At 37.4% G+C, this 14,111-nt stretch overlaps 1 protein-coding gene across 1 annotated transcript in view; it reads right to left on the bottom strand.

Annotated features, from left to right (window-relative positions):
- Positions 1-14,111, bottom strand: part of LOC108723783 (Transport and Golgi organization 8) — a 73,736-nt gene that overhangs the window by 51,094 nt on the left and 8,531 nt on the right. The window contains exon 2 of the mRNA XM_018449741.1: positions 2,254-2,531. Coding sequence (XP_018305243.1) covers positions 2,254-2,531 — 278 coding nt within the window. The remainder of the gene's footprint in view (positions 1-2,253; positions 2,532-14,111) is intronic.

Raw genomic sequence — 14,111 nt, 5'->3', positions numbered from 1 at the left:
GGCGGACCCGTACTACGCCGTAATCTAATTTGCGATGCAATCTAGAATAACAATGGTCCGCGTCGCGGTGGCGGCGGAAAGGAGGCAGGCGTGACGGCTGTACGAAACGCATCGCAACGTCTCGCAGACGAGAAGGAGGATGAAACTTCCGCCGACTCTCCTCGACGTAATCACGGGACCGGTAACTTCCAAATTAAGTTCCCCATCGCCCGATGCCGATGGAAACCGAAGCGCGCGGTGGACGCACCGTCGACGTCCTCGTACCCTCGGGGCTTTGCCAAGGAAAGGGCTCCGCCACCGATCGATGCTGAGATTCGGTATCTCTCATCATCGGGACGATACGTCGTGAAACGTACTGACGCATTACGCTGCTTATGCAAATTGTAACACTTACCCGTAGGAAAATTGTTTAGAGGATGTTCAGACAACGTTTCGTGAATGAAAAATTGGTCATTAACCCGAGAATAGTTACTCGGTCTTTTTTTACGTAAACGATCACCTGGCATATTTTTACATCCCAATTAAAATCACTATTATTAACAACATATTGTATATTCTTGATTATTTTCCGATTTATTAGTATTTGAAAACATGGATATGGATTTAATCACAATTTTCTGAAGAAAATAAACAGAAAAAAAATTGAAAAAATATTAAAAGAAGTAAACACATTAAATAGGTTATTAATAGTGATAGTTTCTAAAAAGTAAAGATTTTAATTAATATGATGCTTTTTCTTTATTGTGATGTGAGTTTTCAATGGAGTCGCACATTTAAAGATCCATAAAGAATAATTATTAAAAAAGAATGTTAATTAACAATTTTGTATAACAATTCACGTTTTTTCATCGCTGGGACATAAAAACATTCCAGGTGACTATTCCCTAAGGAAATGTACTAAGGATTAAAATCATCGATATTTAATAGATATTCTCTCAAAACGTTTCTTAAATAAGATTGAATAAACCGAGGTATAAACATAAATATATTTCGGAAACATATTTTTAAATATTTTTCTCGTAACCATTATTATAGTTTTCAATTTAGGTAGGGTATAGTAAAATTATTTCATCGAGTTTTTACGATTAAAAATTCAGAATTAATATCTTAAATAGTTTCAACGAGAGTAAATTAAAGTTATTAATAAATTATATCGTATTAAGTTACACACGCAAGGAATTTACTCTATGAAATATAGCAACGCTTCACAAGGTCTTTATCTGGAAACTCGCAACGAAAAACCATAATATCGATTACGGCTGCAGTGGAATCTTGTGAATCATGCTCGTCCTAGATCCACTTCGTTGTCGCACGTTATCGAGCGTTTGAAATAATTGAATCAAGGCACAGAAATAGAAGAAAAAGTGGACGAACGAGAAGTTATGTATGGCCACGAGCGTGGTCCATTTTTCTAGAGACAAGAAAAAAACGGACGCATTGGATAGATGCAGCTGTGCCGCGTTGTGATGCGGCCGACCAGCTGCCGAGATTAGATATCAAAAGCTTTTTCTTGAATAGCCTTCGACATTCCACGAATCATGTAATAATCTGGTTGAAGGTCGACAGTGTCGATAACCACCTCCGCTGGATAGGAAATCGCACTTCCTCGCCTCCCCCTCTCATTCTGACCTCCGCGTAACTGTCTATTGCCTGATGAGAAAGGGAAAAGAAAAAAAAGCGCTGACGATAGCGCGCGTGTCTTTTCGATTCGTGACGCGTGATATCAGGAATGTGTAATGAGACCGGATTGTGATTGTTCAGAGAAATGCGACAGAAAATAATGAGAAAGAGAGAATTGTTCCGGGGAGAATGCGGGGGATACGACGTTTGTCGCGACTCGTTCGAGCCGTTATTTGTAAAGAAGCTATTCGACGAACTCGGTCAAGTCTGCTAAAATTAGTACGACGTATACAGTTTCAACGAATATGCGGAAGTGTGCTTCGGTTTTATTTCCAACAGCTTCGAGATATATGTGATAATCTGCATATAAATTCATCAGTAACGCAATGTATTGCTAATTCTCCTGGTTATCATAATAAATTTGTCTTAATGTTCCCCAATGTTAGATATTTCAACAGCGCGCGCGTATAGAAATAAATATTTTTTAATTGTATAATTTTTCGTCCTTTAACCATACCAATGTCGCGATGTATACCTACTCATATATTCACTGAAATCAAGTTTTTCTACATTCTTCGTAAAAACGTAATTTCTCAAAATTTCACGTATTCTCAATGATCAGATGGTACTCACGGGTGTATCAGGATAACGATAATGATCTTGTAGTAGAAGACAACGCTGTAACGGCGGCGGCGGTGGCTCCTCACGACGATAACGGTGACGATGATGATGATGCCGATGATGGTGATGGAGAATGGAGGCAGAAGCGGAGGAAGCAGAGCCGGGAGGAACCGGCTCATGCACCAACAGCCGACGATGATGAAGATGACGCGATATCGTCGCCAGGACACCCACCAGTGCTCCGACTATCAGCACGAGCGCCGCCGAGACGATGTAGCCGCTCGCACCCACTGTAACCGGAAATCGGATACCGCGATTGGTCAATAGATCGGAAACTCCGTCGTATGTAAATCATCGTAACTTTTGCATTTATCTGTTATACGTGTCGCAACTGTCGTGATTTTTTAAAGAGACGAAGCAGAAAGATAATGCTATCGTTAATGTGAAAATGAATATTTAAAGGATGTGAAAAAACGTCGGTGAGTTGTTATTGATACTCGAAGACATAATCTCTCTGGAATATTTACATTTTTTCTGCGTCGTATTATTTCATGAAAATTTTTTAAATAGTATAAATATATATAAATAAATAAAGTTTTAAATTAATTAAAATACATATTTTTCTTCATAGTGGTTTCACGGAATAAAAATTCTTTTTCCACGATTAAAATATACATGCTTAATGTACTTGTCGCTGGTGTATTTTGTGTTCAAAGACGGAAAAAATAAAAAAATTACAGATTTCTTTATCCATTTTACTTTCAGCGTTGGTCGCCATACTGAGATAAAAATGGATAAAGAAATCTGTAATTTTTTATTTTTTCCGTCTTTGAACACAAAATACACCAGCGACAAGTACATTAAGCATGTATATTTTAATCGTGGAAAAAGAATTTTTATTCCGTGAAACCACTATGAAGAAATTCGATAGGAACAAAAAACGTCAAAAACGCTAGTTTTAACGATAATACAGGTGGCTCCAGCATCACCTTAATTACAATTAATTTAAAACTTCATTAATTAAGAATATGACGTCATCCTTTTCGTATAATCCATGCGGCATATTTTAATTATGTACATGTATATCTATCAATGTAATAAAATCAGTAATAAAATCATTAATAATGCATTATGCATAAATGAGATTGGCATACTTTAAATGGTAATGCAAATAAAAAAGATAAGCTTTTTACTTATAGAAATGAACTATATAAAAGCATAAAGATATCATCTGTCTCCTTGAATCATGCGTGATGTCAAGTCTTGTTAGAACTTAAACGCGAGTAATGCCCTGCGTGCAGTTTGTCGAGTCAACACACAAATCATTGACACGTGGAAATGATTAGATGTCATTTTCCGCAATCTTGTTAGTGCCAAGGACTCGAGAGCGTAATCGTACTAGTAAAGATACATTTCGCGCATTGTACGAAGAACGTCGTGCAAAAGTCATCATGTTATATTATTTCATCAGAATGCAGTTAGATATAAACCTTGAAACATACGTTACACTATACGATAGTAAATTTATCTATTGCTAGAGAGGCTAATTGGTCAATAATTAATATTTGATTACACGATATATTTATTTAAATTGGACTCCGAATGAGGTATTAAATAAAAGTGACAAGATTTTGTTTTCTTCTGATATTATACAATTTCCTTTAAGAACAATTTCTCATAACAAGACTCAAGTCACATATTTTAACAAGTCACATATATTTACTGATATTAATAAAGTTAATTAATTCACCGATTACTAAACTTCTATTCTCGAAATAAAAATTTGATCATATATAAAATAATTTTAGTGACAAACAATTTTTTTTTAAATCTCAATATTTAACTCATCTCAATATTAAAAGTTTCCCAAAACAAAGTCAATATGGTTCAACAATTAATTCGACCGTTAAAAGATAATGATAATGTATTTTAACTAAAATCTACAATTTTTACACATGCTATTAAAGGATTAATAAAAATCGGTGGATTTAAGAAATAACTAGAAATTACACAAGATTTTGGTAGACTTATGAAAAGGATTTCCATCGCGATCCTGAGATCCCTTTTGAGCATCGTACGAGCAGTCTGATCGCGAATCGCCGTTCGGCATCGCGAACGTCAACGCCGGCAGGTGCACCGACGACCGCATCTTCCTTCCCCCCGCGTACTTCTCCCCCGACAATCACCTCTCGCTAGCGACTGCGGAACAGCTTGGGTCTCCGGCTTCGTTCGACGGCCTCCATCGCTTCCTTGTTCTCCTTCTCTACCGCGCGGCAGGGACACGCGTGTCCGTGCGCGTGTCTCGGCTCGGGGAGATACCGCCCGGATGCGGCGCGGCGAAGGACCGATGACGATGAGATTGAGAACAGGGGCGGCGCGAACGTTCGCCAAATCGGCGATTTAATTTTGACCAAGAGATTTCAAAAAATTAGATAAAGTATTTTTCATTCACTTATGCGAGACGATTGGTGTCATTGTCGAATTATTTTGGTAGCAACACCGAAGTTTTTTTTTTTTAGAAAAATTATTACGCACGTACAAATCGTGCAATTCCAAGATAAAAATTAATTTAAAAAATATATTTGTTTAATTCCAGTTCCGACTGCAATTAAAAAAAATGGCTTTGATATGCTTCATGTTTCAATATCCTTCAAATTTATATTAGATTCTTCTCGATAGGAAGAGAAAGTTTCAGGAAAACATTTGCTGACTTGGGATTTAGAGAAAAACTTGTGAAGTCAAAAACTGGAAAAATACAAATAATTTATAAATTTCTTTGCATTCTTCTTCCTAGATAAAATTTTACGAGAGCAAATCAATAAGTACCCGTGTTTGAAAACAGGCAGTGTTGCTGATGCAAGTTGGCATTACCATCGTGTGCTACTCTTTCAAACGATGCCATACAAAATTTCAGAATGATTTATGCTATAATTTTAATTTGACAGCAATTCGTAGTGAGCGTGTTTGGTATTTTTCGACATAATGGAAAAAGAGTAATATCGATCCGTGATTCGCTTTTTATTTTTGGATGAAATTTTTTTGAACATTGGATGAAGTATTTTTGAACGAAGTTTTTATTTCCTCGCACATTTTTCCATCCAAAACTAAAAAGCGAATCACGGATCAATATTGTTCTTTTTCCATTGTATCGAAAAACACCAAATACGTTCACTACGAATTGCTGTAGAATCAAAACTATCCCATGAATCACTCTGAAATTTTGTATGGCATTGTTTGAAAAATGGTAGTACACGATGCCAACTTGCATCAGCAGTACCGCTTGTCTTCAAACACGGGTACTTATTGATTTGCCCTCGTAAACACCTATATTTCAATTGTAATATAAAAACTCTCGATTCTTTTTATAAGAAATTGAATTAATACAAATTATGAAAATATATTCTCTAAAATCTTTGGAATGAAAAATTCTAAATTTTTAATTCTAAAGAGTGACAAAGAGTGACAAATGAGCCAGTGTTAAAAGAGAGGTTCAATTGTCAATTTTCAAGAATAAGATTTCATTCTTTAAAGTTAAATTTCACTCCAATGATTTTAGAGAGTACCGTGAACATATATTTGCAATTTATATTCTACAAAAGAAATGTTTTGTGCGTTTGCTACATCGAAGATAAGATATAATATCGAAAATATTCAGCATCGACGCTTTGCAAACGGAGCGTCATGAGAATGTCTACTCACACCGGCCCTGATTGCGAGCGAGAGTGCGAGCGGTCACGACGAGAGATTGACAGAGAGAGAAGGGGGCGGTGGAGGAGGTGGTACGTCGACCGAGGTGAGGAGGAGGCGAGGTGAACTGTGCAGAGCATGCGGTGCACCAGACAAAAAACGATGAGACGCGGTGGGGGCCAGACGGGGGGCAAAAACACGCGACGAGGCCCAGAACCCAGGCGCTGCGGGCCCCTCGTTTGAACGACTCTCCCTCTCTGTCCTTCCTGCTCGCTACGAGCGCACGATGCTGTGTATGTGCGCGCAGCGTATGCACTCCGCGGCTTCACCGAGCGCATCCACGAGTATCGCGTGCATCGCGATAGAAAGGACGAGTTTGCGATTGTTTGTTGAACTACGGATGTTGAAAAGAGGAGTTAAATAATTGCTCGATAAAAATATATGTATTTTTTTTTTTAATATTTTTTTATTCGTACTTGCGATTATTTCTTGGAAATATTTTGTGCTTGTCTCTTTCGAGAATCTTTAGAAATCGATCTATCAGTATTCGATAAGAATGATGATAATGTCGAAAAATAGATAAAATTCTCTAAAAGCTTTATGTAATATTGGAATGATAAAAAAAAAATTTCGCTACGATGGCATGATGATTTTGAGATTCGTTCAAGTCAACACACGAGATATCGACAACATACCGTGTATGTATATTCCCTTAGGAATGAACCGACGTAGAACGGCGCGGCTATGAGGGTCCTCTGTCTTATCTTGAGCTTTCTTGCTCTCTCTCTGTTATCACCGCCGTACGGGTTCGCCGCTCTTTGTGCCGAGTCTCGAGTGCCGCCTATTTGAAATGCCGCGAGACAAAGAGCGCATCGCTCTGCATTCACTTGGAGAAGAAGACTAGCGCAGGCCTGGACGAGACAAGGTGTGCCTCGTACGAGGATAGATTGGAAAATAGAATCGGATAATAGGCATGGATGGTAACGAGCGAGAGGGAGAGACAATACGCCACCGTCGTGATCTACGAGTTAGGGACTGCGAAGTAGACTACGCCGATCTGGCACGATCTCACTGCTCATTATCTTCGCAGTAAACTGAAGTACGAGACACTGAGTGCTTTCCATTTGGTAATACAAATCGACACAAGTGACGTTCTATCTTTGTCACCTCTGCGATATCAAGAAAGATAAAACGATGTTTGTATCACTAAATGGAAAATACCTACTCATAGATTTCTTTTGACTTCGAAAATATTGATTTATGAAAGTAATTCGTGAAAGACTCACATAGTGATAATTCAAGAATTCATGCCAGATTACATTCATAAATTTTTTGGTGATATTTTATAGGATTTCCTATCGCATTCTATCGTTTTTAATTTAATGACAGCTTCTACAATAGATTTTAAATCAATTACTCGCGGATAAAAACGTCAAGCCGCTAATATTTTGTGAGTTATAAGCGAACAAGATTGATGTTTCAAAGGAGCGAGTAACAGCGAGTATTTCCGTCCAACGAAGAGTGCCAATCACAAGAGTGTTTAATTAATGCCTGATTGCAAAATTCTCGATGTGGTGGTGGTACACGACGAAGACAGGTCGCGGACAAGAGAGATGTGAGGAGTAAAATCGAGAAAATGGCACGTGCAGTACGAGCCGGTACGGCGTGTCCGCTACCCGGTGAAACGTGACGCCAGACTAAACACTAATACGGATATCGGATTCCGAAAGACGCTTAAACAATGACTTTTTTAGTTTAAAATAGCCTGCAGGGTCGTGTTTCTCTCAACCGTGTTTGTTACAGTAGTGTTTGCAGGATGCCACGAAGACGGCATTGCAGGCTCAGGCTAGAGCCGGTCTCGTCTCTGCGAACGACTGTAACTACGCTACTTTGTCAACTAAATCACGCGGCAAAGGGTTTAATGTCTCCCTCCCAGAGTCTGCGACGAATGCACCGAGCGAGACCCACGCAGATGGAGAGTCGGGAGTGTCGGAACAGACCTCTCGCATGCATCCAATAGAGATGTGGAGAAGGGGGAGAGATGAGGGGGGAGAAGAGATGGCGACCCTCGTGATTCCTGCCGCTATTGTCCCATCTGCGCGACTCCTCGTTAAAACATCTTTAATGATCGCTCTTCAACGACGATCTATGGTCGTCGAAGTTGGCATAATACTGCGCAACATTCTTAACGGTAATTTTCGGTTTATCCTTCATTTAGTATGATTTTACATAGATATCGTTTTAGTAAAACTCTTATAAACTTCGTAAATTCTGATTAATTTTACGCAATGCATTTTTTGTAATGCAATAATGCAGAAACAGATGTAGAAAAAATATATTAAAATATATTAATCCTGTACCCCGATTCTGAAACGCTTAATGACAATTCGGTATCGGTATATGTTGTCGTTGCGTAACTTTTTTATCACATAATATCTGCGCAATAGCAACAAAACGATACCGAACTATCGTTAAGAATCACAGAATCGGGGTACTGTAAATTTTCACTCATAGCCATACATTTTTTTTTAATTTAGTATAGCAATTTAGTCGAGTTTAGTATTTTTATTACTATAAAATTTTAATAACTTAAATAACATTTGATAAAATTGTTTAACATTCAAGTTTATTTTTTATATTAAAAGTGTTAGTTTAATTATTCTAGCACCTTACAATCTATAACGTGGATATTAAAAAGTGTACAAAAAATTCTTAATTATGCGGGTGAATTTTACTCAGAGTAGTGTTAATGTAAGAAAAAAATTAGTAGCATTCCAGAGTTAATTACGAGGCAATGTGCCTTGTACAATTTATGTTTCATTTAATTTTCTGCAATTGTGAAAATTTTCTCTTTTTATTAATGACTGTTTTAATTCAGGTCTACATAAAACACATGTTTACATACTTCTTGCATTTTATAGCCATAGTTGCTAAGGTTGTAAGCTTTAATGGACTTTCGTTAATACGTACTGTCTAAAACTTTTAAAATGAATCTCATTCTTAAAGGTTAAAAATTGAGCCATCCTTTTTCCAAGACTGGCTCAATTCTCACTCTTTAGAGTGAGATTCCACTCCAAAAAATTTAAAGAGAGTAAAGAAACATCCACGTTAAATTCCTCAAATATAGAAAATCTATTTGTTTATATCTAACGCACGCGAAACAATTTAAAGTGTGACATATTCGTTGTATTTTTAGTCATCTTATAGAAGCGATATACTCGGGACGCAGCTAAAGGCGAATTTCTTTCAGTTTTCTCTGCCAAGTAAAGAGTAAAGTAGAGACCGCGGCAAGAGAGCGGGCGAGGCGGCGAAAGAAAGGGGCAAACTTTTAATCAATCCGCCGCGGCGAGGAAGGCTAAAAAACGATCCGCGCCCACGCAGCGGCTGTCCACATGCGGGAATGCGTAGGTGGAGAGGGGAAGAGGCGGAGGAGAAGGCTCGTGGAGAGTGCCGGTCAGGTTGCGAGACTTGCGAGGACCGAAGCTGGCCAAGGCCAGAACGCGGTGGAGCCGGGGTGGATTATTTTTAGCGCTTCCTACTATTGTGCAGAGTGCGCGAGTCTGTCGAGTGTCTAGGCGAAGACTAGTCCGGTTTAACTATACGCGTTCACTGCGTTCGGCGCACGTGCATCCTAACTTATCTTTCGCAGATGAAGGCTCTATAGATCGGTTCGCTATTAGCAACAGTAAATATAGTTATACGTTGTCTCTATTGAAATGCAACTTTAGCAATTTCAGCACGAGACAACATGTATGTCAACATGATATATTTGTTAAAACGAATGTAAGGTTGTATGCGAGTGGATTGTTAGATCCAACTGTTTTTCTACTGTTCTCTGTACGAGAAACGATACATCACGCCTTGCGATGACACGACGTCGGGCAGACCCTAAAAAAGGTCTAGACGGAAGATGACATTTTTCTCGGAAATATGCCTTTTATATACTATCACTGCAAATTTTTCAGAAACAATTCCATTCTTCAGACAAAACTCGTTTTTTTTTTAAAATAAATTAAACGGAATTTTGGAATTAAATCGATATTTCCTAAAAGATCAGATTTTTCAACAGAAAATCAGTAACACAAATGATATACATCATAAATACGAAAATATAGTTTTAAACAAATTAAAAACTCTCTCTTCAATAGATATAGTTTAAAAAAATTTTTTAATATTTTTCTTCAAGAATATCGATTTAATGAAATGAATAAAAGATAATAGTTGAGTAAGCCTTCTTGCTTTGAGCAATCTATTTAATATGAAAATAAATTCATAAAGCATTCACATCGCATAATATGCAGAAGATTCCGAAAAAGCATACGGAGACTAAATATAACGACATAACAATAATAATAATACAATTTAATTGCAAAAGTGTAACCATGTCCGTTTGTCGTAAAAGATTGATTTACGCGTCGGGGACGTCTGTACGCACAATGACCGTACGATTAATCGTAATTTCCGGGACCGTTCCGTTCCTTTGGCACTTGACACCGATTATCTCGGTCTGGACGGATTGCTGCCGCGACGACGAAGACGGGTCGGCCCCGACGAGGCTGACGTGACGCAATCGACGTACGCGTGACACACATTAGCGGCGCGTAACTCTATCGCGCTAGGTGTTACGCGTCGCGCCGTCGACAAGTGCGTCCTTGGCCGGCGGATAGACATTCGCACTAAACGTCAAGTAGTCTTACACGGGATGTTCGCGAGACAGTCGGGTTTCCGTTGACAATTATCGTGATATCGAGATGAAACGCGATCCAACATAGATCTATATAAGGTAGACTGTTAGATCTAAACAATAAGAAAATTTCATTTTTTGAAACATGAAGTGCTAACTTCACAGAGGTAAACAATAATACAGTAGATTGAGTAGATATTTTTTTGCCTCCGAGTTCGGCAAATCTTTCTGTAAATTTATTTTTTATATTTTACAATGAACTTACTTCTGGCAGCAACTCGTGAGATGTAATAGTAAGAGAAGAAATATTTTCCTATATGCGTTTGTACCAATGTAGATTAATTTTAATCTCGGTTCAACTTATTCTTCATCGTTTTCTAATTCTTAGAACCAGGGAAAAAGATGAAGATTAAAAATTAGTTGAACCAAAAAATTAAATTAAATCACATTGGTAAAAACGGATATAAGTGATGTATTTTTATGTTTGTTTATGTTTCTTGAAATCTTCAAAAATTTTTGTATTTAAAACGAGATAAATATATATTCATTAAAGAGAGAAAGCGACGATTCTAAGTGCAAAAAATGCAAGCAATGCGGAAGAGACTTTTTTCTTAAGAAAATTAAAGACTCGTGAAGTAATATTGAAAAAATAAGAAACTTGTATTAGTCCCTCGAATGCATCTTTATACTTGAACCTTTGGAGTACGCGTCTTTACTTTAAGTAAACACGGTGCAATTCGTCGCTGACAAATCGCGACGAGGCATGCGGGAGCATCGCGATTGCAAGAAGAAAAACTGAAAGTGCAGCCGCGGAATGTAAATACGAGGCACGCCCCAGCGATTCCTGTTCTCGCGCACACGCTCACGTCATCGTCTCGAAGAGCGAAACTGAAGTCGTCGTCTCCGACTCTCAGAGGCTATGCACGAAGACGAAAAGAAAAAGAAAAAAAAGGGAGAAGGAAGAGAGAAACGCCGATCGCATACCGAGCGGTCGAATGCGATAAATCAACGAAGATAGAGATCGGAAAAACGGGCGTAGTCACTCGAGCGTGAATTGGATCGAAATTAGCGATCTCGCAGAGTTCCCTAGGACTGGTCCCAGATCTCAACAGTATCACAGCCACCAGTTCCCTACCTACCGACTATCGACTACGGACTACCAGCCATGAACGTCTACCGACCGCCGGTGTGGCGCGATGCACAGTGGCGTACATCTCGAAGATGATGTCGCGGAGAATGAAGTTCTGCCCCGCGATCATCATCCCGCCAGAACCTTCTTGCGTTCCCTTTCTACATAATTACGTTAATTTCTTCCGAAAAAATCATTAAGCTTTTTTATAACAAGCGGTTAATGTTCCTTACATAAAATATCCTAAAACTTATATTCATTTTATCACGGAAATCATAAAAATAATAATCTTATTTAATTTTTATTTGTGACCAAATTTTAGTTTAAACATAATATGCAAGTGAGACGATAGCGTTTCATTCATTGTAACTATGATGTTGCGTAACAATTGTATGAAAGATTATGTTTTTCAGTATTTTAACTTTTAAAAATATTTAAAAACATAAATATTTCTATGTGTAGATTACATCAAAATCATGAGAGTATTTCGCTGATATCGATTTATATGTCAATAAATATTGCATGTTGTGAATATATAACCGATTTCGTGTAGTTACTGTTTCGATTTAAATCGTTTTTAACAGAACCATTATTTTAACATGAACGAATGTAATTGGCATCGTCATATACATAAAACCAAGATAACGGTTTTACTCGACGAGGCGTGACTTTTCATTACACGCACCATTAATTACCGCATCTTGCAAAAGAATTCCGTGAAAGTGCAACTCGCGAGTGTAAGAAGTTTAAATGCCAAAGCGACGTTTAAATGCCGATGCGGATTTATGAGCGTGGGGGTAACGGGTGAAAAGCATTATTTACTCCGTTAAACTCCATACGTGCAGACTAAGCCGTCTCGATTGCATAACGACATAAACAGCCGGTGTAATAGTGGCTCAAGGTCTACTATACGCATACACGTTGCATCAGTCGCCACGATTTTAACGAGTTACATCGCTATGCACGGCACGTAAAGTCATCTCCGATTCTCGCATATTAATTACTCTGCGTCAATAAGTTTCGTCCCAAGCTTGTATAAAAATTATTCAATTACACAGAATATTCTATATGCATACGATTTTTTTACGACTACGTGACTTTTATTTTTTACTTTACAATTTCTAACAAAAGTGCCACTTTCGAAATTGGTCAAGTCAATTTTCTCGTTATAACACAGTTTTATAATTGTTTCTCTTTCAAATAATTTCTGCGCGACAAAATAAACAGACTTTCACGGAATATTCTATATATACATATAACATAATCATCGTAATCATTGCAACACAACGGAACAATAAACGGTCTGTAAATTCCGTTTCGACATGCTCTTTGATATACGATACTGTCTGGCTGATTGGTTATCCAATTGTGCAGCTTTTTTAGAATAGACCTTCGTTCAAGGACCTTGGCCGAGCAGACGAGGACCAGACGTGCGTGGACGGACGGCCAGCTATTTCGCCACGCTCGCCGCGCTCGCTTTCACACTTGCATATCCTTCTCTGACACATAACAAAACAATTCTCAAGCCAACTCTATATTCATTTTATCATCCAGCATTTCATTTCATCCTCGGGAAATGCTCGTGATTTAAGGAGACGCATATATGTAGAAAGTTTCTATATATTTAATAAATCAAAAATTAAATCTGATCATATATTCCGCATATCTAAAAATTCTTTTGGTACAATCATTTTATATGTCTAGTTTTTTTGTCATCTATGGGATAATTTTCATAAAAATATAAGGATTATATTTCAATACAAACGGTACGATTAAAAAATGTCAAATATGAAGCCCAACGTGTGTCGGAATTACAAACTGACAATCCATTTCATTTATAAAAGCTGATATCGAATAAACGCAAGATAAATGTAATCTTTTAATACTTTGATTTTCCACGGTAATTATAGTTTATTATTGCATCTGTCACGACACGAGTTTGACTGATGCGTAATATCGCGCAGCATTCCAGAGCAGGGATTCCCAAACCTTTCAATCTTTCGCTCGATTCAAATCGCAAAAAACTTTGATACATTTATTCATCTCATTCACCATGTATGTATTATATACAAGTTTTTATGAATAATTCAATAGAATTCAAGTGTAAACATATCAATAAATACTTATTTATTTATAAACATACCAATAAATATTTATTTATTATTGCTCATATTATAATTTTTATATTTTTTTTAATTTTTCATCAGTTTAAAGAAATATAATTTTTTTATTCAAATATACTTTATAATACATTCCACAAACGGAAAATTACAATTAATCTTAAATTTATGCTTAAATCATGAAAGAATAAAATATGTCATTATAATCACAAATATCGAACACTTTTCTCTCAAGTGTTATTGAAAATTT

The sequence above is a fragment of the Mycetomoellerius zeteki genome, unplaced genomic scaffold (genome assembly GCF_001594055.1).
Source record: "Mycetomoellerius zeteki isolate Tzet28-1 unplaced genomic scaffold, Tzet1.0 scaffold25, whole genome shotgun sequence".
Taxonomy (NCBI): Eukaryota; Metazoa; Arthropoda; class Insecta; order Hymenoptera; family Formicidae; genus Mycetomoellerius; species Mycetomoellerius zeteki.
This window is presented reverse-complemented; position numbering and strand designations above follow the sequence as displayed.